Below are 24,945 nucleotides of genomic sequence, written 5' to 3'. Positions count from 1 at the left end.
AAATCCACAGTGTGCTTAAGGATGATCAAGCATGAGGCGCTTGCAGTGAAAGGGCCGGTGCACGGTAAGGTGCTCAAGAGAGTGAGTGTCATGGTGAAGGTGCAAAAAGTAGTCCAACAGTAGTCCAACAGTGCAAGAATAAGGTCTAGAGACCAGCATAAATAAATATGGACAAATAAGAGAGTAATGTATAATGTAGACAAGGTAATATAAAACTATATCAATGCAAGAATAGGTTGAGGTAATAGGGTTACAGCCATTCCGTATTGTAGCAGAAGCCATTGGTCATGTGTGCTAATATAGCATGAAAAAGAGTGTAGCAGTAAAACAGTAGTAAAACATTAGGCTGTGGACATTAGTAAAACAGTAGTAAAAAACTAGGCCAACTGAAATATTGGTCTCCAATATAGGGGTCAAATCTTTCAGTCTCCCGAGGCACGCCACGTCACGCTATGTCATACCAGAAGTGGCATACTGAATATGCCAATCAACATCAAAATTTACAATATTCTGATATGTCTATAGGGACCTCCTCCTCACCCTACCATCCACCCATTTGCAAATAAGCATCCCGTTTGTGTGTGAGCAGAGCTAGGTTTTTTTTTTTAACTTTTTGACCTTCAGTTGGGACAACTTCACACTTAAACAATAAGACAGCAAAAAAGCCACTTCCAGCCTTCCGCCCCTACACCCCTTATCCATAGGCCCAGCTACATCTTCATGAAAGTTCTGAATATTGCAGTAAGGCTATACATCACATATTGCACACTGTACATTATAGCCTATTAAATGAGAACTTGGCAACTATTTCAATTTAAAGGAACCGTATGTAAAAAATGTATTTCAATTAATCATAAAATGGCCCTGATATGTCGCTAGACATTTAAAAATCATGTGCATTTCAAATACTAGGCCTACTGACAACAGTGTAGTCCGGCCAGGATATTGTCATTTAAAAAGTGAAGTTGCAGCCCTCAATGATGTTGATGTTGTCATGTTGTGTTTTGGCCTGATACTAATCACGAAGTCAGTAGTGTCTTGGCATCCGGGTTGCTCTGCCAGTCAGGGGGGAGGGCGAGGGGATACACCGCTCTACAGTCATTTGAAAGTGATTGCAGTACTAGTTTTGGCCACGATCATACTGTTCCTTAAATCATTTGAATCATAGACTGTATATACAGTCTATATACATACATTTTAATGGTTAAATGACCTGTTCCGGTGAAAATAGTGACTTTTCCCGCTCCCCATAGCGTCCTCAGGCGGAAAACCAACCTTGCAACATTGGGACTACTAAGAGAAGAAACAAGAAACTAGTTTTAAAGTACTCGTGTTTCTTACCGTGTAACATCCACATTGTTCTGCCGAACTTATGCTAACAGTTTCGCTAGCTTGCAAACAAATCCATGTGCTTTATCGTTGCTTTTTCCAGTTTGAAATAGCATGGTGCACAACTTCTCCAACAGAGGGGGAAATACTGTTCATGAATGATCCACATGAATGTAATCACTGTGTGTTCACTGTGCTGAACGTGTTTCACTAATTCACAGATTGGGATAAGAACTGTTATTTCAACAAAAAAGTACATTTCTTATAATCGCAGCTCTCACTTTGGTTTCTTCCAACAGAAACCAAAGATTGTATCCTTAACAATCTTTGCAGAAACCTAAATTCTATGTGTAGGCCTATATCATATGTTGCCATCTAGTGGAGACAAAACTCCATGGTATTTCTTTACCGGAAGTTTACTACACAAAATTATGACTGTTGACCGGATGTTGATAGTTATTGTCGTGTAAAGTGAATTTGAATCAGGGAGCGCGAATTATACAATTAAATACAGTTAAGTACAGTATAACTACACATTAACATTATACTAAACTTCAATGTATGGTTGGAGCTTACACGGTTGTTCGAAAAGAAACAGGGTTGGCGTTACGAATAAGCTAAGAGCAAAGTTATTAGTTCAGTTGACTACCCTGCAAGCTAACTTATTGCAACGCTGCTATCTGATAGCTGTTGTTACCCATGAGATCAGTCATCATATCAAGTTAGTCAACGTACCTGGCTTCTCGTGGATGCATAAAATTAGACAACAGTGAGTTAGTTTAAGTTAGTTAATTCAATACTTCGTCATCCTCTGACGGCTGGTGTGGGTATTGGTAGGTCAGACTGACAGACACACGCCACTGCCTTCGTCGTCGCAGAGGAGAAATGGAGGAGGTAAGGCTGGCATACATACAGCGGCTTTTACAAACCCAACAACAGACGGATGGATTGACTCATTTGTTCTATGCTAGCTATTAACGTTGGCTGAGCTACCTTGAAACTGGATACCTCTGCATACTTGAGGGATCTGGGTTTGTGGGTTGTCACAGCTGAGGGAAAGCCCAGACAGGTAGAGTTGGTCTATTCCATAGACCGTTTCATTTGGCAGTCCTGGTAGTATTTTGTGCTGGGATAAAAAAAAAACATGTTTTGTTTTTTCTGTGACGTTAACGTTGATATAGTTTGAAAGAGGAGATGGATTTTACGAGCCATAATTCTATATTTCAGACCAGGGACAGGACTTACCTGTATTTGTGGACATACAGCCAGTTTCAGGTAGAAATGAAGTCAAGAACAGAATTTATATTGGCTTTTCTCATGTTGTAACAGTTATCATTTGCATTTGAAACTGAATCACGTACATTGTTGGTGTACTCTTCTCTTTTTTGAATTATAGCGGGAACTATCAGAGTGGGATGACATTAATAAGCTCCTGCAGCGTCATGGCTTTAAACCGGTTCAGTTTGCTGATCCTGTGGAGAATAAGAACCTGTCAGGTATCTCATTCTGTTATCAGAAATTAGACTATCTCTCCCTCTATTGCACACACATGCTTAGGCGTGACAGTTTGTGCCTTCACCGTTTGTATGCCCAATAGTACATTTCCTATGAAAAATGTTTAGATATTGCATGCAATGTCATGTACATGTTGCATATTCTCTTTGATTTCGAAGAGTGTTGTGTAACCCTATGGTTCAATCCAATCTAGATTTGGTTCTTCTGGAGAAGAAAGCGGCTGGTGACATCCGGACCATGTTGCGGACCATGCTGGCCGACTCGGACAGGAGACAGGCCCTTATTCAGGAGCTCATCCAGTCCAATAGCCAGCTCAAGTAAAATTTTCTCATCTTCTTATGTAAACTAGCCTTTACTACAACTTCAGGGAAGTTTTTTTTTTTTTTTTAAATAACCTATTATAGTTGTATGTGATTAGATTTAAATTATAGTATAGTTAAGTTCACAGCCTTAATTGTTGTAGATATTAATGTAGTCTTATTGCCTACTTCAACGTTGTCATTTTATCTTGCGTAACCTGATCAGCAGTAATACCTTCATCTAAATGCATATTCTCCTCTATACTGATATCCTACTCTGCTCAATAATGTAGGTCCTCTCAGGCCCGGCGTCCTGTGCTGCTTAACACCTGGTGTCACCTGATAGTGCCCTTGCATGTGCATGCGTTGCACACATATAAACTGAGTGGACTCAGGGTTAATGTGCCCTCAGGTGTGACCAGTGCCCAGCACCTGTCCTGTCAACGGCCCTTTGCCCAGGGCTGCATACTGATACGCATTTCCCCACTCACTTTACCTGTCACAGTGTCACCTGATGGAGTCAGCTTTGTAGGGCAATTGAGACTTGAACCAACCTATGCAAATAACAGCATTTGCAGGATAAAGAGCTTTTAAAAAGTTTCAGGATTCATTCATTGTTTGCCCATTATGTTTTGTAAATGTAGTGTCATAATGTATCTACATATTATAGAATTAATACATAATATTAGCATATAGTTATTTATGACTATTGTCCTTCCAAATTCACATCACTATGTTTACATCTTTGTTTGTCATAGGTTGGAATTTATATGCGACTTGTGCTCGATACTGACTTCAATCATGCTCAATACTGACTTAAAATGTGCTTGACCTGACTTAAATCGCGCTTGATGCTGACTCAAATCGTGCTTGACCTGACTTAAATCGCACTTGATGCTGACTCAAATCGTGCTTGACCTGACTTAAATCGTGCTTGATACTGACTTAAATCGTGCTTGACCTGACTTAAATCGTGCTTGACCTGACAGAGAGGAGGTCCAGCAGCACCAGAGCCGTGCAGCACGGCATTCCCAGCGGGCCTTGGAGCTGGAGGGGGTTCTGGACGGCGTGAAGGGCAAGGTGCAGGACCTGGAGGACCGTTACATCAGTAAAGCCTCCCAGCAGCACAGCGTCTTCCAGCAGCTGCAGCAGCACAAGACGGAGGCCGAGGTAGCCGACCACACACCACACCCTACAAGTCATGCACTCTTCATTTAGCGAGGAGTCAGGTGCTTTACTAGTTCACATGCTTTCTGAGAAGTCACCCTGTGGCTTATTTGTTGTTGTCTGGGTCATCAGTACACCAGTATGTTCAGGGATCTTGAAATGTCCCATGTAATACTCTGGCATTTGTTTTCACCAACATACCAAGCCAATGGCGCATAGATTTTGACGTTACTATGTCATACATGTGTGCAGTGGGATACCATTTGGCTAGATCTCCTTAAACATAGTCTTCTGCAAATATTATACGTGCATATTAAAAAGTAAATAAAATAAAGCAATACAAATAATTATAAAAAAAATGTTGATGTTAGTCATGTGGTCTCTGTTATGCCCTTGAACAGACGCTGCTGCACACTAGTATGTGGATACAATGACAATTCTTTACATAAAGTATGAGGTAAATCCATGGTAAATGGTTGTGTGTGTGTGTGTGTGTGTGTGTGTGTGTGTGTGCTTCACCTCTGCATGGACTGACCACCAGAGTCGATGTGAAGCTCTGGAGCAGAAGCTGTCCCTGGAGGAACGACAGGTGGAACAGCTCCAGAGGAAGCTCTACTACGCTGTGAAGGAGGAGGAGCGCAGGGTGGGCCGCCAGAACCAGGCCTTCCAGCAGATCCACAAGAGGACCGCCAGAACACACTCCCCCACTGACCAGCAGTGAGTACGGACAAACAAACACACACACACACACACACACACACACACACACACACACACACTATCATATACTGCATTTTATTTTATTTTATTTTATTCTTGTGAAAATCTGTTGATATGTATGTATGTGTGTATGTCAAGATTTATTGTATAATAATAACTGCTTTGGCAATACCTTGTCATGCCAATAAAGCATTTTGAATTTGAATTTAAATTTGAGTACACAGCGCTCCCCCACTGACTGGACCCCAAAGACCAGCAATGAGTAGAGAACCCCTTGGATGTTCTTGTAGTATATTTCAAATACATTATAAATCATTGGTCATTATTACAAAATCAGAATGATTCAGGAATGTTTTTTTGTCATCAACAGCTATTGCACTGTGTAATTATATATTTAATTTGAGTTGAATTGTACTTTAGTTTACTCTTAACTCTTTCTTAAATGTTTTGCCTTGTAGGATTCTTGACGTCATTGATGTCTATGAGTCCCAAATGGAACAAATGCGGAATGAACTCAAGTATGTCTGCACAGAGACACATGAAATATAAATTATTCAGTCCCCTTTTCGTTTAATAGTATCTTTTCTTGGTCTCTGGGTCTTTTCCCACTCATGTTTGTCCCTTTTGTCCTCACCCAGGACCCTTAGGGAGCCTGGAGAGAGTGACACCTCAAATGGGCAGCCTGAGCGAACCTCCTCAGACAACTCTACAAACCACAAAGCCTCAGACAATTCTACAAACCACAAAGCCTTACTCAAGGTGTGCCACTGACTGTACACCTGTGTAAATGCCATCTTAACTGAACTTCTCAACTTGTAGACAAGCATGTAGCTTTGACCAGGGTTCAGCCCAAACTTACTGGGCTAGATTGGGTTTACAAAGACTATTTTAGTGCAGGTTTCATACACCTTATCAGAAGTAGGGATGTAACGATTACCGGTATAATGGTAAACCACGTGGCACAAAGCCAATTAAACATGACCAAGGAAAGAGTGAACGGGACAACACACAATGCCACGGTAATGTTATGCTATGAATTAAGAAGGCTCAGCTCAGGCAAGTTTGTTTGTGCAGTCAGGATGTATGCCTATGAATGTGAATGAAAATATGCCCTTCTCCAGTAACAATAGACCACCTTAAAATGCACCAGAATAAAAGAATCACATCTACAATTGTTTTACCCTCCCTCAGCACCCCCTCTATGAGCACCCCCAGATGAAAATGAGTTCCAGCTTTTAAAAATATTGCGATAATACCGAAAACGTGATCATTTTGGTCACTATAATCGTGAGGTTAAATTTTCATACCGTTACATCCCTAATCAGAAATGAAATAGTGGTTATTTGCTATTAATTTAATTAAATCAAATCGATTGAGCTCATACTTACAAGGAGCAGGATTGGGCTGTCACATTTAGAGAGAGAGAGAGACTGACGTTTGAAACCCCTTTTATTGAACCATTGCATGGATCAAAAAACATTATTGATGGGGCCATGGGGCCTTGGCATTTATACTGTAGTGTTTTAAGGAGAGAGAGAGAGTTCGGGCGACTACTTCACGTTTGTATATACTGTATTATATAAAGCTATAGGTGAACAGGTCTTCGTTCCCCTGTCCTTTCTCCTGCAGTCGTACCAGGAGCAGCTGAGGGACACTAAGGCCCATCGGGAGGAGCTGAGGAGGGAGATCCAGCAGCTGAAGCAGGACCTGGACTCAAGGTGGATAGTGACTCATTAGACTGGGCCTGTTGTAAAGAGTAAAGTAAAGTCAGTTGGATTTAGCACACGCCTCTATACAAAGCATCAGGGGTTCACAGCGTCAGGTTGGGGTTTCGAGTCGGGGCTGACTGTGTCTCAGGCGGCGATGCCAGCGCTGCTTCACCACACCCCCACTTGTGTTGTCTGTTCACATAGTATCGCTGTGATCTTCCAGCTCAGTTATACTTGGGTTATAAAACCTACAACAGGATGGGATCAGGATCCTACCTGAGTTACTAGCTGCTGTATGGACTATCATCCACCTCCTGTGTGACGGAGACCTCTCTGTGTTTCTATCCAGGCCCACGGTGAAGGAGCTGAAGTCCTACAAGCAGCAGCTGAGGAGGATGGATCGGATCATCCAGCAGACTAACCTCAAGTAGGGACTTCATATTCAATCATGTCCTTCCCTTCACAAAGTGTGACCACACAGTAATTCCCTGTGTGTATTAGCCACATTGTGTATTTAAACACAGGACAGTGTTTTATGCAAGTTAAAAAAACAAAACTATATTAATACCATATTAATTGCCCCAGTGTATTAACCTCATAGCTGAAGAAATGTAGCAAAGTCAATGTATACCGTATTTTCCGGACTATAAGTCACACTTTTTTTTCATAGTTTGGCTGGTCCTGCGACTCAGGTGCAACATATATTTATGTATATGTTTTTTTCCTCTTCATGACACATTTTTTGACTGGTGCGACTTGTACTCCGGTGCGACTTATAGTCCAGAAAATACGGTAATAGCGGCTAATAGTTGGAAAATTACGGCAATTAGCTTTAATAATAAGCGTAAAATCATATGAAGCATGATCTTTTCTTCGACTCTGTGTGTGTGTGTGTGTGTGTGTGTGCACGCGTGTGCACGGGCGCACACTCGTCTGCAGGTCTGCTCAGGAGCCTAAGACTGAAGAGACCACAGAGGTCGAGAACATCGACCACATGCAGGCCTCGGCCTGCCGTGCTCTCCTCAAGGTGAGCAACATTTGCTTAAGATTCAGAGTTTTTGGTGTGTGTGTGTGTGTGTGTGTGTGTGTGTGACAATACACTTTTAGTATATATTTACTCTATAGGTGTGTGTATATATACGGTAAGTGTAGTTGTATGGTTGTTGACTGGGCCAAATGCTGTGATTGCAGTCTGCCTGTGTGGAGCTGGGGGTGCACGATGTGAATCACCTGTTACCTGCACTGAAATCCAGGCCTAGAGAAGCAAACTCAACTCATCTGGAGAAGGTGGGAGTTTCTCTCGTTTATCACAATGCACAGATGACCAAAACTTTATACACACTCACTCCACTTGTCTCTACTGTCCCTGTAAATCCCCCCTAAATCCTCCATCGGGATTAATAAAATATCAGTCCATCAGTTGACTGTACTAGTGTAATACTGTAAACTTCCCTCAGGATTGATAAAGTTTCTATCCATCTATCTACTTGTTGACTGTGTTCTATTGTAATACTATAGCTAGTTTTATTTTGCACTTCTGTTTTAAAACGTTTGAGGAATAATATGCATACAAACAAACTACGAGGAAACTCCAAAACTAAGAGAAATAGGAAACACTGCATGAACAAAACAATAACTGGCACCAAGAAATGAAGTATCGTCAGTGTTTTAACAATTAGTGATTTATGGCTTCTTGTAGGTCCTCCATGATGTGAGTGCTCTGCTGGCCAGTCCCAGGGCACCGTTGCAGCTCCTGAGGCAAAGACCCAGCAGACAGCCCCTAGACCAGGCCTTCCTGCCTGGGGAGCTCCAGGGCATCCTGCCCACTCTGGAGGTTTGGCGGGAGCAGCTGGCATCTCTCAAGGTAAGCAGGTGGGCTACAACATGGTGCCGACCGAAGAGAGGGGAGGGATGGGTACCCTTATTTAACTATGAAAAAATAATCCGATATTAGTAATGTGTTATAGCTTATCTTATATTGTATCGTGTGCCATGTCATAAATAGAACCCATTCTTTTTGGACATGTGGTGTGCCTGTATGCGTTTATCTGTATGTACATGTGTGTGTGTGTGTGTGTGTGTGTGTGTGTATGCGTATGCAGGAACTGCACCACTCTTTGACGAAACTGGTGAAGCGCCTGCTGCCGTGGCAGGTGTGTGAAGAGCACAGGCCCGCTGCAGAGGGGGTGAAGGTGGAGGACCTGCAACTGCTGGTGGACACTCTGCTGGAGGAGACGGCTCCTGCAGACAAGGCCAGTCACCACACCAGCTCCAACTTTGTTTGGTTATGGGATTTGGCAGAAACTTTTGACCATTGCAGCTTACAGACTATATAAAAAAGAATGTTTTACATATACAATATTTTACATGTATACAGTATATGCTACTTACATATAACCTATTACAGTTTTCCTTTTGGTAACTACCATGTTGTTTAGATCGGTGGGACTGTCAGTTTCACTGTTATTTAGCAAAGGTTTTTTCCTTATAAGTGACAGCATATGGAGGGTATAAATGCATTACATTTATATTATATCACATGCACAATATGTGATCTCTCGTTTGTAAGTTGCTTTTGATAAAAACATTAGTGTAGCTGATAGTTTTAGGAGCTGGTCTACTTAACACACATGGCAATGTCAAGTAATACAACACTTTGAATGAGGGTGAACCATTCTCCTAATGGGCTCTTTGCACAAAAGGCTCTCAGTGCGGCCCCTTTGTTCCGGTGGAGTATCAACTGTGTTGTAACTGCATCTTGTTATATTCTGCTCCTAACATCTTCACTCCGATACTCCGAATATCTTGTTTGCCCAATATTAACAATTTTAACTCGCATAAATCCTTCTTTTTTTGTCACGTGCTGATTTACTAGTTGCAACACCCAACCGGGTCTGTGTAGACACTAATTACATTAACAGTAGTGTCAGGTTCAAACACACCTGGCTCCACCGGAAACAAAGTGGCCGCATTTAGAGCCTTTCGTGCAAAGAGAATTCTTGATGGACTGAAGAAACCTGAGGTAACATCTCTGGTGGTGATTGGTTCCTACAGGTGCTCTGCAGTCCCACGAAGAACACACTGCAGTCCATGGTTGCCCACTTCCAGAAGCTGTTTGACGTCCACTCCCTGAGGGGTGTGTACCCTCGCATGAACGAGGTCTACACACGACTGGGCGAGATGACCAACGCCATGAGGAACCTCCGGGATGTCCTGGACCTTGGTCGGCGCTAACTGTTCTAACATTGAACCTTTTTACTGTAGCTTCCTCCATCAAAAAATAGTAGAGCTTAGAACCGAATCACCAGTCACATTCATATATTTCAACTTTTATCCTGTGCAGCTTAACGTCATGGGTTTAATACTCTTATGGTATGGGTTTAATGGGTTATGGGTTTAATACTTATCAGCACACATACTGAAATGTATAATTGTAAAAAAAAAAACCTTCTCTACTCAACTCTACCAGCTTATTGATGAAAATATCTGGATCAGCCAGAGTTCACCACTATCTGGAGTTGGATCTCTGCTGTGTAAGACTCTGACTTTGGGTATTTCCTGTTGGCAGATGAAAAAGCCCCGTCCAGCGAGGTGGTCAACCAGGTGGCCAGAATAGCCTCCCCTACTGAAGACTTCACCACTCAACAAGTACACAGCCTGCTAGAAACGAACGACATCGACAGGTACCGTGTAACTGCTGCAGAGATGTTGTATTAGGGTGGTACTAGTTTTATGATCCACTTTGCCATCTGGTGGTGAGATATGGAAGTACAGTGGAAGGAGAATAGACATGCTGTTTTGTTTATTTTCTTCTTTCAGTATTATTTTAAGGCTGAAGGAGCATGAGGAGTTCTTTCCGACTTTCCACTCCCTAGTGCTGGAGCTGCTGCAGACACTTGGTAAAACACCTCAACGTTTTCTTGTTTTAATGCTACACAACTTGGCTGTTATTTGAGCGGCCTCTGTAGGTGATTACTGACCTAGCAACTTTATGGTTTTCCAAAAAAAGAATCAAAATGCAAAAGAGCTGCTATGCTACAGGAATTCAGAGATCTTGTTCTACAGACTGCCGTTGGTGCATTCCCTCTATATTATATCAGTTATGTCCATACATTGTTGTAAAAGACACATATTTAGTTTGTTTATTATTGTGCTTCTCAACCTGAGCGGTATTTAATAAAGGCAGAATTACATCCAAGATAAGTGATAAAGCGAGTTTTGATAGCGTTGTCTGGTCATCCTAGCTAAACTCGTTTCGCTAACGCCAATCCAAGATGAGTAGGAGCAACTATGTCAAGCCAGGTGTAAGTAATTCAGGATGTGTGCGCGTTCTCGTTTCTGCTCCAAAATGCCCACGGTTGGAATAAAAAAGACGCGGAAAATAGCGTCATTCACACAAAGAGAACAACTGCTTTTGATATAGACTAACAATGAAGTAAAGTTCTTTTTTGGAATGGGGAATGATGGCTATTTCTGTAAAAGCGGGAGTAGGCGTGGTAGACCAACTGAATGCAAATTTACGTATGCACCCACGTGTGAGTGCTTTCTTGTCTCGGCACGCAAATAATACCTCAGAGAACTTGCACCTCCACTTCCAATCAACTACAGTACATTACAGTACAACTACAGTACATTCATCAAACGCCTATCAATAAAATAATTATTGTTAATAATTATAAGGCTATCACAATTAAAATAATAAATATATGGTAGTAGGCAGACAATCTGTTTTGTTTTGCGAGCAAATACATTTAGCAAATAGTTTATACATGGAATAAAGCTCCTTAAAAATTAGCACGGAGGTCTGATGTGAATGACAGCTAGCTGAACCAATAAGACGACATAATTACCATTAGAATTAACTTAGCTTGGCTGTTAGCCTGCAGAGAATAAATCCCCATGGTAACTTATGTGCCATCTCTTTTGTGAAACCAAGTCAAGGCTAAATTCATCCAGGATAACCTAAAAATCCCAGCTTAATCCCTTATCTAGGTTTTGTGAAATACCCCTCAGGGGGGGACTCAAATCTTGTTAAGGGTGCCATTAAGCAAAATGGAGGGTTTTTCCTACACACAATTAACAAATTACTTTTTCTATTATTATTATTAAATGAGCCTTCAAATGTCAGTGTTATTATTTTTTGAATGTTGAATGCCTGTTTGTGTTTTGTAAAGTTTTCACCAGGTGTTCCACAAGTTTCTGTGCACATCTGCCTGGCTGATATGGTGTAATACAGAATGACTGAACCCTGAACTGGTGTTTGTGATTTCAGATGTCCAGAGGATAGATGACATTGTGCCTGCACTGAGGGTGCTGAAGTCCAGGGTCCCCTGATTGTTTGTTTTAGTGTGTGTGTGTGTGTGTTTTGTATATTTATAAATAAAATATTAACAAGTACATTGTACTTCACTGCTACTACCTGAGATTTCTTCATTTAGTGTCAATATATTTAGTTTTATATTTTTAGTTTAAGTGTTTACTAGTAAAGCAAGTGGACAAGACTCAACTTATTCAATAATGCAATACCACATTAATATAAAGTTTTATTTTGGCTTTTGTGTTCGTAAACCCCATGTAAACAGTTAAGATAAATATAAATGCAAAAAGTACATACTAGAAATGCTAGAAAAAATGCTTCATGTGGTTACAAACTGTAAAAAGTGAATTCAGGCATCATGTGAACATTTCAGTGAAGATAATTATACTACACCGGTAATCCGACTAGAGGATCGTTATCACTAACATCCACTACAAAAAGGCAACACGTATTCTCAAGTGAGCTATTCTTCTTGTCAAGTGTCAGCAGCCATACCATGTGTAACACTCAAGCATTTTTCAAAAGGCACTCACATATTAGTAACAGTACCTGGCATACAACATTTTACATTATTTGTGGTTTCATTAATATATATTTACGAATTTATTTATTGCATAGTGCTAGTAAATACAAATAAAAAATAGTCTTCGCCTCTCTCTTGGGGGAGATGGGGCAATCTGAACCATACAGAGATAGTCTGACTTCAGGGTTTCCTTCCAATTCAGTGCTTATAATGTCAACCAAATGTATCAAAACATAGTGGTCAGTCGCCACTGGTATAAATGTTATGAAAAATGTAGAAATATTATGAATGGTGGCTTATAAGCTTTTCGCTGGGCCTGTAGCCACACTAACCTTGAATGACCGAGATTGCCAAACCTGCTCCCCCTTCCCAAGTGATGCTGGTGTAATGAAAACCACTGATATGCAATAAAGACACAAAGTCCTCCTACACTGTGATTCAGAACAAAGTATACAAACACAGAACCACACCTTAATATATATATATATATATATATATATATATAAAAAATAATACATGCAATAAGTGTTTCAAATGACAAATGTAACAATAGATATAATGTTGTAGGGAACTTGAGGGGATAGTCATTATTGACGCGTACACTGGGAGGGAACCCATCCAGCCTTGCTGAACAACAGTATTGGTAGAAAACGAAAAGTCTTAATACAGGATATCAATCTCCAGCCAGATACTGACTGGAGAGTTTTTGGGACCTCAAACACAGGGTCATTTTCGCACTTACGATGCTCTTAAAAATGACCCAAAAGTAAGCGATTAGAGTTCAAAGGTAACTTGGCCTCTTTTAGCTCCGCATCGGTCTTGGCAGTGTAGAAAGGGACTCATGCACTCTGTGCTTACTGACGTGTAGTGTAAACTAACTCAGTCCAGCTGGTGATGGACATATATACATATCATAAACAGACACTGTGCAAAGAAAGACAATGAAAGAAGGGTCAGAAATGAGGGGCTGTTATTACTGGTCTTCACTGTGAAGATGATAGTGGTGCAGCAAGTGATTCTTCCAGCATTGTTCACATGAATCCAGAGCTGTGAAGAGGCAAAAAAAACACGTTATTAATATTCAAGAGTAACTGTTATTGTCTTAAGTACATTGTGATACTGCAAGCGATATTGCTATTTTTAAATCTAATTTTAGGAAAACGGTCATAGTATAAAGACCACCATTAGTATTTATTTTATTTAGAACGACCAATATAGTGGTTGTGAGATTAAACAGTATAAAATGAAAGACTTTTCTACCACTAATCTGTGCCTGTAAATTTCATTTAAAAGTGATACTTTAATGCATTGCTGCTGGGTAATCATATACTTTACCCAGGTGAAGAGGTGCTTACTTCTTGCGGTCCTTGTCCTTCTTGGCGTTGGTGTTGGTGTTGAAGGACTGACCCTGCAGGAGCTCGGCGGCGGCCTTCTTCTTGTTGAAGGTGTTGATCTCGTCTTCCAGGGTCCTCCGCTTGTCGTCCAGCTTGCTCTTCTCGTCTTGGTGGAGACGCTTCAGCTGCTCAAACTTGCCCTGAAGCTGCAGATGAAGACAATAAAAAAGGATGCTTAGACAAAATCCCCCTACTTGGTGGCCATCTTGGTAATGCACTTATGGGCAGTTATTTCGGGGAGAATGGGGAGGTGTATGTAAGAATGCCCACACATCAGGCGAATCTGTGTTTAAATCTGAATTGAACGATATACATATCTCCCCCAAATCGCTCTAAAGAATAAAAATAAGGTTGGTTACTCTCCCCCAAATCGCTAAAGGATAAAAATGCAGTTGGTTATTTACATTACAGGAAGGGGCGGGATATATGTAGACTGCCATATTGGCATTATGAACTTACCCCATACATCTCTATGGAGGATTCTTTGAGTACTGTCTCCTCATTAGAAAGTCTCTGGTTTAGACCCTCACACTTTATCAAGTACTTTTGAACTGAGCTCCAAGCATAGTTTGCAATTGGATACTCTGAGGCTCTATGTTCTCACAAAGTAAGAGGGACTTTATTACCCTAGAGTCTTATTCATGTTGAATTCAAACTACATTGGCATTAAAAATTAATTTGTTGATATTGTTGAGTTCTCGAAAATGCATGTGTACTGGAGAGTGTAATTGTGTGTGTGTGTGTGTGTGTGTGTGTGTTTCATTTCCAGGCCCCTTACATCTCTCTCGGCCTCCTTGAGCTCCATCTCCTTCTCCTTCACTCGCTGGACGAACATCTGCCTCATCTCCTCCTCCCGCCGCTGAAGCTCCCCAAGGAACTCCTGCCGCTTGGCCTCATATGTCTCCTGCAGGCTGGACACACACACACACACACACACACACACACACACACACACACTTGGTCAACTACATTTGCACATAGGTTACTCCAATCATTACCTCTGCCAAGGAGGGATATGTTTTTACCCCTGTCTGTTTGTTGGCAGACTTTTGGGACACTTAAATGCTTAGGCTTTCACTTTCTATAACTCTTAGCCGACATGAGTGTGACGCACTCGAGACGCTTTCACAGATCTCTGCCGACGCCACCGTGTCGATTTTGATTCAGGACTACTTTTGTTGCCGCCACTTGGGTGTTACTCCCCTAACCATTACCTGACGGGCGTTGCTCTCTAGGTACCTACCTGACGGGCTTGCTCTCTGGGTTGGTGTCCTTGAAGCCCATTTCCTCCAGCTTGCAGCGGCGGTAGAGCTCATAGTGGCGCGTGTGTGTCTGCTCCCGCAGGTCCTCCATGTTCACACAGATCAGCATCTCCCGCAGCTTCACAAAGTCACAGTGGTTCTCGTTCTCCACTGAGGAACCACAACAACAGCAACACAGATCATTATAAATAATGTGTAAAACAATGAAACATTTTATGTTTTCTACATCAACTTTTATGTATTTGCCCCTTGTAAAAGGAAGTTAAAAGTCAGTTTGAATGCTAAACAAATTCTACTCATATATTGAAGATATAACGTTTGGAAATTATAATTTAAACCAACCATTACAACTGGCATATTAGTCATTAGCCATAGGCCTATTCATCAACTTTCTATTAGACAATCAAGACAGGTTCAGTACATATAAAAGCTATGACCTGGTAGGGGCTTTCCTAAGCCCAGTGTTATGTGAAGCATACCTTGCACCACTCCCCATGGGTATTGCCTTGCCTTCACCATCTTATTGCCGATCTTCACTTCCTCTGTGCTTCCCACCACAGCGAATGGAAGGTGGCCCTGGTAACAGAGACACGCAGTGGTCGAATATACTACTTTATGATGTTGCATAAACATAGACTATGGCCGTCATCAGGGCCAGACAGAGAGAGAGTTACGATCTCCTTGCAAAATCTTTCTCAACTCAATACTTCATAATGTCTTTAAACCATCTTAGTTGCTCTCATGTCTACAACAGAGGCATCTGCGGAGAGGGAGAATGAGAAGCATTGGCTGGGTAAATAAACATGAGCTTGGCTCTCACGTTCATGGCTGTGTTGATCTTGGACACGGTCTCGTCGTCGACGGGGAACTGGTAAATCTGGACCCCATTACTGACGAGCTCGCTCATGATCTTGATTTTGAACTTGTGCAGTTCGCTCTTGGAGATGGTGTCTGCTTTGGCGATGACAGGAATGATGTTCACCTGAACAGACCAGCAATCATCATCAGAAAGGATTAAGTTATTCATAACAATGAGCAAGATTGAGACCCAAGGAAACAAATATTAATGGCATATGTCAAAGATGAATGCACTTTAAACAGAACCTTCAACAGATCATACATTTCAAAGTGCAATGTGAACACAGGGCCAAACTGGGTCTGGGACCATATCATAGCATCAGCAACAGATCATTAAAAATTGTCATAAAAAAACTGCCATGACAAACAGCTTTGAAATTGCTTTTTTACCCTCTTCTATCATTGTATGCATGTCTGGGTCCAACCCTTTTCTGAAACAAGTTTCAGTAACTACCCATTGTGAAACATGAACTAAGGCTTCTGGAAGCAGTCACACCCCAGCCTAGCCCATGGTTACCCTTGCACTGAGTCAAGCCACCGCTATTTTAAGGCTTGTCCTCTCCTGTCACGCCAAGATCTCCCAGAGCAGGAAACTCCCACTTAACCATCGTATGAAACCAACACAGGCTTTCAGAAGGCCTCAGAACTCTCTGGAAACTGCCATTTCACATGATATTTGAACAATATAAACAAACAAAAAGGTCCTTGGGGGAAGAAAGCGGAGAGGCAGGAAGATTACAAGGCTTACATGATTTATGTAGATCAAAGAGTGGCATACTCAACCACAAAAGCACACTAACCAAGTCAACTAAGTCAAATGTAGGGTTAAAAAACTGCTTGCATTTGTTGTGTAGGTAAAACTGACAAAAACAAAAAAAGATGTAGTGGACAAAATATATTTATCTATCCTTAAAACAGTGAATCATGAAGGTCTTGTCACCCAAACGCTGAGGCACTATGCAATTTGGCCCCACTGCAGAGCTTGGTTACTACAAAGCAATAAATAAGGCCTTGACAAGTATTTTCATATACTTTGTGGAATGTGCTAAATGCTCTTCCCGTTTATGACAATAAATACTCTTAAACCATTTTTCCATTACTTCCTGACTTCTAACCTAACCAAACCTCCATGGCTACATTTCTGCATAATCATAATCGAGCAGCTGTAATCTACGGCATGTGATAGAAGTTGACATGTGCAACGCCTTTTAGATATACTGTCAACAATGCTGAATTCATGCAAGCAATCATAGGCTATGTGATATTAAGTAGCCAAATGTGAGTGCAACGTGCGTGCGAACATCACACACACACACACACACACACACATCAGGGTGTGCAAGCGGACCTTGCTGTCGAGTTTCTTCATGGTGACGAGATCAAGGGACTTGAGCGAATGGCCAGACGGGGCGATGAAGTAGAGGCAGGCGTGGATGCGTGAGTCGTGGTAGTTATGCAGCGAGCGCTTGATCTTCAGCTCCTCCTGCAAGTACGACTCAAACTGGGTGTCGATATAGTCCACCACATGCTGATAACTACAAGACAAGGACAGCAGAACGTCAATCAATACACAGTGATAACAGCTCTGCATAGACAGATGGGAAAACCCAAAAAATATATTCCGTTTGTAGGACCAGGTGTTGCAATCTCTGAAGTTTCAGCACTACGATTAGTGTAGATGTTCTAGGGGTAGACCAGTAGCTGTAACCAGTACAGCACTTCAGTTGACAAAACACTCTCATAATAAATCAGCCCTGATAATAAATCAAACCTTTCTAAAGGTGTAGATATAAAGTAACTGTATCTTCTTACCTTTCCTGCTTGTTCATCTGGTCTCCAAAGCCCACCGTGTTTACGATGGTGAGCTTTAACCGCACATTGCTCTCCTGCAGGTCGTAGGTCTGGGCCCGCAACTTGACTTTGGGCTCAAAGTGAGATGACTCAAAGTTCTCAAAGTTTGTGTTGAACAGCGTGTCCATCAGGGTGGACTTCCCGATACCAGTTTCACCTGAGTATGACAACACACATGGGTGGTTGGTTACTGGCTTACTTCACACAATTTCAGAGACTGCTCAGAGAATTTCATAGCAGAACTGACAACCTCGTTGTCAAATGAACTGCAGTATGATACAGCAAAACAAAAATCAATGCTATGTTTTGCATTCAAACCCTAAAACTTTCAATTAATCGATTGCTATAGACCCTTTCAACAAGGTAAACAAAAACAATGCTTGAACATTCTATTTGGTTCCCAATCTACTTCCTCTGCATTAAGATAACATATGGAATGTTAAAACGGAAGCCTTGTGGGGCTAACTATGATGCTGATAATGGAACTCTCTTGAAAGGGATTGGTGGTAGGTGCAAGGACACACATCTCAACAAACAACTAATACACCCACAGACCACAATGCATGAGAACCCACATGACCCATGACCATTTCACTTACCAATACAGAGGATATTGAAGCAGAACCCCTGATTGGTGGACTTGTTGACGAGTTGATCGGGTAGGCTATCAAAGCCAACATGTCCTGACAAGGACAGGGGTCTAGCATTCTTGTCCTGCTGAGGATGAACAGGAGAGATGTTCACAAGCCACCAACACACAAAAACAAGCAAACTATCAAGACCAAGACCATGGAGTCTGCAACCCTCCCTCTGAGTGATGCTTTTCAAAAAAATGAATGGATGTTCCTACAGCAGTCAGTACTCTCAGATGTTTACCTCCGCTAGTACATATTTATAATCTTAAAATTAGACTATTTCCACTAACGCAAACGACAAGGCCCTAGCCTTGAAATACCTCGGGACATTCTACCCAAATTGGTACGGCCTGGGCCGTTCTTGGAAGAGTTGAACGCTGATTTCTGCGCATCCCTACTAGTAAAGGTGGTCTATTGCATTACATGTCATGCAAACTATTCATGTAACGTTGATTGATAAAACGTAACAATAGGGATTCTAGGAAAACCACGCCCAACGCAAGTTGAATGAAAGGTCTTCGGGTCCAAGTGGACTTATGGCTGGGATGTACACAATCACTCAACATTTGGTGTAGGTTATGGGCTAGCTTGTTCAGACCCGTTCACAGAAATGCTTAAGGGACACTGATTTCCTGGCAACCTATGGTTGTCCAGTTTCATATATAACTATATATATAATATTTGTGATGATGCCCTGGAATAATTAAGATTTAGTATTAAACATTCTAGAGCTATATCAACTGAAATCTAAAAGCGTTAACGAAGATCCTCAATATGATGGCTATATAAGTTGCTTACTTGTTTAATCACACCAGTTAAACTAACGTGACACGTAGCCTACAAGGCGCAATTGATACAACTTTGCCACATAGCTATAAAGTTGGTAGTTAGCTAGCCAGTTAGCACAGTAGGCTATGATTTGTATAAGGCCCAAGCCGCCCTAGTTAGCAAGTTTGCTTGCTAGCTGACTCTCGGTGTTACGTTGAGATTTTTTTTTTTTTTAAATTGAATGAAAACCTGTAGACGTACCCCTTGTCGTGCAACGTCGGATGAAGACATGCTAAGTGTGTTTATTTCCTTACAATCAAGAAAAGTCCTGAAACAAATAACCGAAATCCAAACAAACGAGATAGATAGCGAAAGAAAGTTTGGACAATTTTCCTTTCAACCACGAATGGAATGCAGTGCTATTTCATGTTGAGATGATTCACTAGGTGATTTGATGGCACACTTATGGTAAATTATCTTATATTTCGAATGTAACGTGACCACACAAGTTTATGAAAATATGGAACACTTCAATAATACATATTTACTTAAGTGTGATATGAATGATACCTTTCACGGTCATGAAGGTATTCCATAAAATAAACTATTCACCTAGTTCATTTTAATGGTATGAACCAACTCTGGGGTTGTTCCGGAAGTGTATATAGCGTTCATTTGTGAAACTGACGCCATTTTGGTTCAACCGAAGAACTGTTTCCCCATGGTTCTTTACAATGGTTTGATCCAAAATGGCAAACCCCAGGTCTCAGTTGCATCGTTTGATGGCTTATAGCAAGGTGGTTGCTAGGGGGCGTGGATTGTTATTTATTAGTAACCCACGAGCTTGCGAGCTGCTGTCAGATTTTGCCAAGCTCTTACCTGGGTGATTAGGGGGACCTCGCCTGATGCCATGTCCTAGTTGTTGTAGTGCGCAGGCTGCCACCCAAATTTAGGATATTTTACAACATTTTTAGAGGCAATGACCAGACCTCTCATACGTTTTTCAGGATTAACAGTAGCTTATTATCTACACAACCCCAATGGCGACCGATTGCACGCAAGAAACGGTGTTAAGGTTCCTACTGGAGAGAGGAGGTACAGTGAAGAACCTGGAACTGATTGATCATTTCAAAGCTGTTTTAACGTCAGATCCAAATAACAAAGATATGATGAAGGATGCTTTTAAAATGCACGTGGACAATGTAGCATTTGTGAAGCTCGAGAATGGGACTAAATATGTGTGTTTGAAAAAGAAATACAGGGGTTCTAGACAGGATAAAAACACCCTGTGTGGAGACAATGGCAATGAGAGGAGCGAGCAGACAATTAACGGTGAAAATTATGCTCTCACCAAAAAAAATAATCGTTGGCAGCTCTCTCCACAACATACCTCAGATAAACCTCAGCGACTGCAATAAGGCATCAGAGCGCTCTTTGGAATCTGCGGGAAACGATGATGCAAAACAAGAAATACCACCTGGCTCAGGTTACAGAAGTGACAACAGCAGGGAAGTGGAACTGCCACGAGACAGCTCTTCTGGCGGAGTGCATGCATCTTCGGCAGCCTTGCTAGTTCCCGAATCTAACAATCTTTCGAAAATGGGGAATACGAGCAGCTGTACGCCTATGAAAAATATGGACGAGCCGTCCGATGAAAGACAGCACTCGAGCGACCAGAGCATACCAAAGATCGCCGTGATTGAGGCGTCTCCCCTGCCCGCCGCTTCCGATGGGACCATGTTCAGCCTTCCACAACCTGTGTGTTTGCCACAGCACGATCAGACTTTGTCCGAAGTCGATGCGTTTGATGAGCATAACTCAAAAAAGTATTCTGAGGCGGTGCCCCAGAACGGACAGGGGCCAGAGAAATCATACGAGGACAGTATAAAAGGTGTCGTGAGGAGGAGAAAATCTGGAGGGTCCCAGCGCAGTGTGGGGTCCAACATATCGGAAGGAAGCGACGAGGGGCATTTTGACACAACAAGCATGTCCGGGAGTGACACCAACACCCCGCGAGGCAGCCGTAAAATTTTTATTGAGTTGATGATGAACAGCTCTCCACAGGTACGACGCAGCATGGTGCTTAGAAACTCGGTTTATCTCTCCACAAGGCACAAGGATTCAAGGAGCGATAGCGAGACGGGTTCTATGGTGTCCTCGATCACAGATGACGAGAACACCCCGGTCTCCTTGGACCCTATGGAACATGAGTGGATGATGTGTGCGTCTGACGGGGAGTGGGAGAGCCTGCACCGGCTTCTTGTCTGCGAGCCAACCCTAATCTCGAAGAAGGACTTTGTCACGGGATTCACCTGCCTCCACTGGGCAGCTAAGCTTGGCAAGCAGGAGCTTTTGGCCCTGCTGGTGAACTATGCCAAGCAGCATGCGGTGCCTATTAACGTCAATGTCCGGTCAAGTGCTGGCTACACTCCCCTGCACTTGGCAGCTATGCACAATCACGTCGATGTGGTGAAGCTACTTGTAGGGGCTTACGATGCAGATGTGGAAGCCCGAGACTACAGTGGGAAAAAAGCTTGTCAGTACCTTCCCAAAAGTGTGGCTCGGGAAATATGTGAGATTACAGGGGGGCATGGGGAGTCAGACACAGAGAACAATGACTATGGTGAGGGCACTCGATGGAGGCTGTCAAAGGTCCTCCAGTCTAACCTGAGGCCCCTGAAGTTACTTAACCACAGTGAGGAGGATGTCCACGACGGTGCCAGCTCTGCCAGGGCAAAGCCTTTGCGCAGGAAGTCCTCACTGAGCAAGCTGAAACCCAAGATGAACAAGATCCGCTTCAGGACACAGATAGTTCACAGCACCTCGTTCAGTGACAGGCAGCTGAGCGATTTGGCTCACCATAAAAGTCCACCTCGGACCAGGCCCATGTCAAGCCTGTTTGGGTGAGCCGATAACAGATCAAAACCAGCCTATTTACATTCTCTCATATTCTCACTGTGGGTTGAGAATGTAGTATATGTAACAAATCTACTTCTTAACTGTGTCCTTTTTTCATCATTGCTTTAGGCTACTTGAAATGTACTTTAACTTTCAACAAAGGTCTAACAGTAAAGCCCTCTAAGCCTATGAAAGGCTGTAGTTGTATGAGAGTAGCCTACAGGGAATTAATTTCTACTTGGAGTAACCTTAATATCTGGAACCTTTCAGAATAGTGGTGCAACATTTTTTGCAAATTTGAAATCTCTTTGGCAGGGACCATTTCCTGGTCGGTGAGCTTATAACCAAAGCTTACATGTAAAGGGCCCCATTGGACCTGCTAAGTAGCCTGGATCACTGACAAAGGATTTCAGTGTCACACGGTCACATGTTGTGTTAAATCACGCTGTATTTTGTAACAAGGTCTTAATCTAAACTTAAAGCCCTGGTGGACTGCAGGCCTCTACTGAACGTTACCACTGCAGGCCACAGCATGTCAGACAGGATGAAGCTGAGTGTAATAAGACTAGGTTACTCTACTGATAAGAGACTGAATTACTTCCAAACAACTGCACAAGACATGTGCAAATAGAGAGGTGTGTGAATTGAAAGACACTATGAATTACTATGCTTGATAAGAAGAATAATGTAGAGATTTTGGCAGCTTTAACATTGCTAAAAGGTGTTATATGACATTTGATTTGATGTTGAAATTCAACACATCAGAACACTACCAATATCTCATTCCGATCAGTATCCAGTATGTGGGCACAATGAGAGAACAATCTGATAGCTTTGCTTGCTTTTCTATGCCTGTATATTTAAAACCAGCACTTAAAGTATCTGCCTACGCTGGGTATTAATCTCACTGGGCACTTTTCTGCTCAAGGGCTGCATTTCTCAGTTCTCAGTCCTGATCGGGTAGCTGTAGGCTGTTTTGCAAGACTTCTCTTTCATTATTACACGTGTTCCGTGACAAGTTCATGGCATTTCTGATGTTGTTGCCCCAGCAAGTTTGCTCACCTCACTCTCTGTCGGGTATGTCACCGGCAAGCCAAAGCTTGCTGATGGTGAGGGATGGGAAATGGAAGGAAACCTCTGCAGAATCATATGGGGTTGAACTGAGCGCACTATCCTAGCACCATCAGATGGCTGTGCTGTGTTTGTCTCATGGAGGTCCCTATAGACCCCCCGCTCACTGCCCCATAGTGCACTGTGCAGCCATGCAGTCAACAACACCCCCACCCCATCCCAGACCTAGAAACGCCATGTTAGCAGTTCTCTCATTAAAAATGCTGCCTGCATTGTCAAGCTTTCAGTAATTGAGGGGTAGGGGTGACGGGGGGAGGGGAGGGTGTGGGGAGTGGCTGTCTGGCACAGAATTCTGAATGTCAGTTCTTAAAGGCATAGTCCATGATATTTGGTGTTTTGTACTTAGATGTTAGTCGTAATGTTATTTACTATATCGTCATCACGTGGAATTACAAATTGTTTATTGTGGCGTGCTTTCCACTGATTTGTTTACTTTTTGTTACTGTTTGCCGCAAGATCTGTACTAGGGGATTTGTCAAAACACAGGAAGAATGTTTTATCCCCATTTAATATTACACTGCACACCCAAGGACAAACTACACTAAATGGAGGGGGGTTAAAAAAAATATTTTTTGAAATCACTTTTATAACATGTCAATTAAGGTCAGTATTTTATAGTTTTATTTATGTGACCTGTTATATCAAAAACACTGCCCGTGCAAACTGGACACAACAATCGCTTTTGGAATTTTAATTGATTTGTTTCTTTTAACAGCACAGTTGATTTGCTCTCATTCCTGCATTTTTATTGTGTTCTTTTACTCATTTCCTGCATATTGTTTAGAGTATTAATATATTCAATGTCCATAAATATTGGTGCAAATGTTTATTGTTATTTTTTTTATATTTCTACACAAGATGTGTTATAACACTTACACTGTAATATATAAGTTGTTACATATTATGTGAAATAGTTCACATAGCTTCTTTGATGAGGGCTGGTACCTAGAATGCCAAATGATAATCTATCTCAGGATTTTTTTTTCTTATCAGATTGTCTTGGGTTTACATGTAAACATTTTGATATGCCACTAGCAGACATCTCAAAGTAGTCTTCTTTTGAGAAGCTCTCCTGAGAACAAGCCTAGCTGGAACAACTGGAAGATTTTTTTTAAACGTAGGCCTAATTCTGCTGTCATCTGTACGGTTGAACAGAATAACACCATGATAACATTTGAAGAGTGAATCTTGAAATAAAGTTTTATTAGGAAAAAAACAAGTGGTTTTGTGATATTTATAGCACACAATTTCCTGTCATAACCCTCACTATATAAAAAAAAAAAGAACTTGACTCATTCTTGCCATGGACTGCATGTCACTGAAGCCTGTGTCTATGCCTACATCTTGGTTGATGCAAGGGCAAGGTCTGGGAAAAAGTGATTACAGCCTAGTCTCACTCCCGTCCATTTCCCAGTTCAGGCTTCCCTAACCAATCCATCTTCATTTGTGCAGCGTGGGTTGACACACAGAACGCCTGTCCCAGAGCAAATGAGCTAAACGGGAGGGAGTAGACTAGAACTGCAGACAGACGGTCACTACAGAGATTCAGACTTACCATGAAATCATGGC

The 24,945-nt window shown here is 42.0% G+C and overlaps 3 protein-coding genes across 11 annotated transcripts; 2 read left to right on the top strand and 1 right to left on the bottom strand.

The window, feature by feature from the left end:
* The first annotated feature begins 1,789 nt into the window (after positions 1 to 1,789).
* Positions 1,790 to 12,119, top strand: cep70 (centrosomal protein 70). Of its 3 annotated transcripts, XM_048234938.1 has the most exons (18): positions 1,790 to 2,223; positions 2,557 to 2,604; positions 2,726 to 2,825; positions 3,038 to 3,161; positions 4,133 to 4,313; positions 4,852 to 5,027; positions 5,489 to 5,548; positions 5,669 to 5,789; positions 6,660 to 6,748; positions 7,089 to 7,166; positions 7,679 to 7,766; positions 7,931 to 8,026; positions 8,439 to 8,603; positions 8,842 to 8,991; positions 9,794 to 9,962; positions 10,308 to 10,422; positions 10,559 to 10,638; positions 12,012 to 12,119. In XM_048234938.1, exons 1-18 carry the CDS (start codon positions 2,215 to 2,217, stop codon positions 12,071 to 12,073), a joined length of 1,911 nt encoding a protein of 636 aa, XP_048090895.1. In that variant the 5' UTR covers positions 1,790 to 2,214; the 3' UTR covers positions 12,074 to 12,119. The 3 variants fall into 3 exon arrangements, with proteins under 3 accessions (XP_048090895.1, XP_048090896.1, XP_048090894.1); XM_048234939.1 differs by lacking the exon at positions 2,557 to 2,604 and having other exon boundaries at positions 12,012 to 12,118; XM_048234937.1 differs by lacking the exon at positions 1,790 to 2,223 and having other exon boundaries at positions 2,524 to 2,604.
* A 145-nt stretch (positions 12,120 to 12,264) lies between these two features.
* On the bottom strand, positions 12,265 to 19,758 carry septin10 (septin 10). Of its 7 annotated transcripts, none has more exons than XM_048235332.1 (10): positions 19,609 to 19,758; positions 18,544 to 18,661; positions 17,906 to 18,101; positions 17,442 to 17,628; positions 16,056 to 16,217; positions 15,715 to 15,811; positions 15,217 to 15,385; positions 14,752 to 14,884; positions 13,915 to 14,119; positions 12,265 to 13,626 (listed from the first exon to the last, which is right to left on the bottom strand). In XM_048235332.1, exons 1-9 carry the CDS (start codon positions 19,636 to 19,638, stop codon positions 13,931 to 13,933), a joined length of 1,281 nt encoding a protein of 426 aa, XP_048091289.1. In that variant the 5' UTR covers positions 19,639 to 19,758; the 3' UTR covers positions 12,265 to 13,626; positions 13,915 to 13,930. The 7 variants fall into 7 exon arrangements, with proteins under 7 accessions (XP_048091289.1, XP_048091287.1, XP_048091290.1 ...); XM_048235330.1 differs by having other exon boundaries at positions 13,935 to 14,119; XM_048235333.1 differs by having other exon boundaries at positions 18,544 to 18,658.
* Positions 19,759 to 20,786: 1,028 nt separating this feature from the next.
* Positions 20,787 to 23,615, top strand: LOC125288143 (ankyrin repeat domain-containing protein SOWAHC-like). Its single transcript, XM_048234259.1, has one exon. The coding sequence runs from the start codon at positions 20,947 to 20,949 to the stop codon at positions 22,252 to 22,254; it is 1,308 nt and encodes a 435-aa protein (XP_048090216.1). The 5' UTR covers positions 20,787 to 20,946; the 3' UTR covers positions 22,255 to 23,615.
* Positions 23,616 to 24,945: the final 1,330 nt, after the last annotated feature.

Source organism: Alosa alosa, chromosome 23 (genome assembly GCF_017589495.1).
Source record: "Alosa alosa isolate M-15738 ecotype Scorff River chromosome 23, AALO_Geno_1.1, whole genome shotgun sequence".
Classification (NCBI taxonomy): domain Eukaryota; kingdom Metazoa; phylum Chordata; class Actinopteri; order Clupeiformes; family Clupeidae; genus Alosa; species Alosa alosa.
This window is presented reverse-complemented; position numbering and strand designations above follow the sequence as displayed.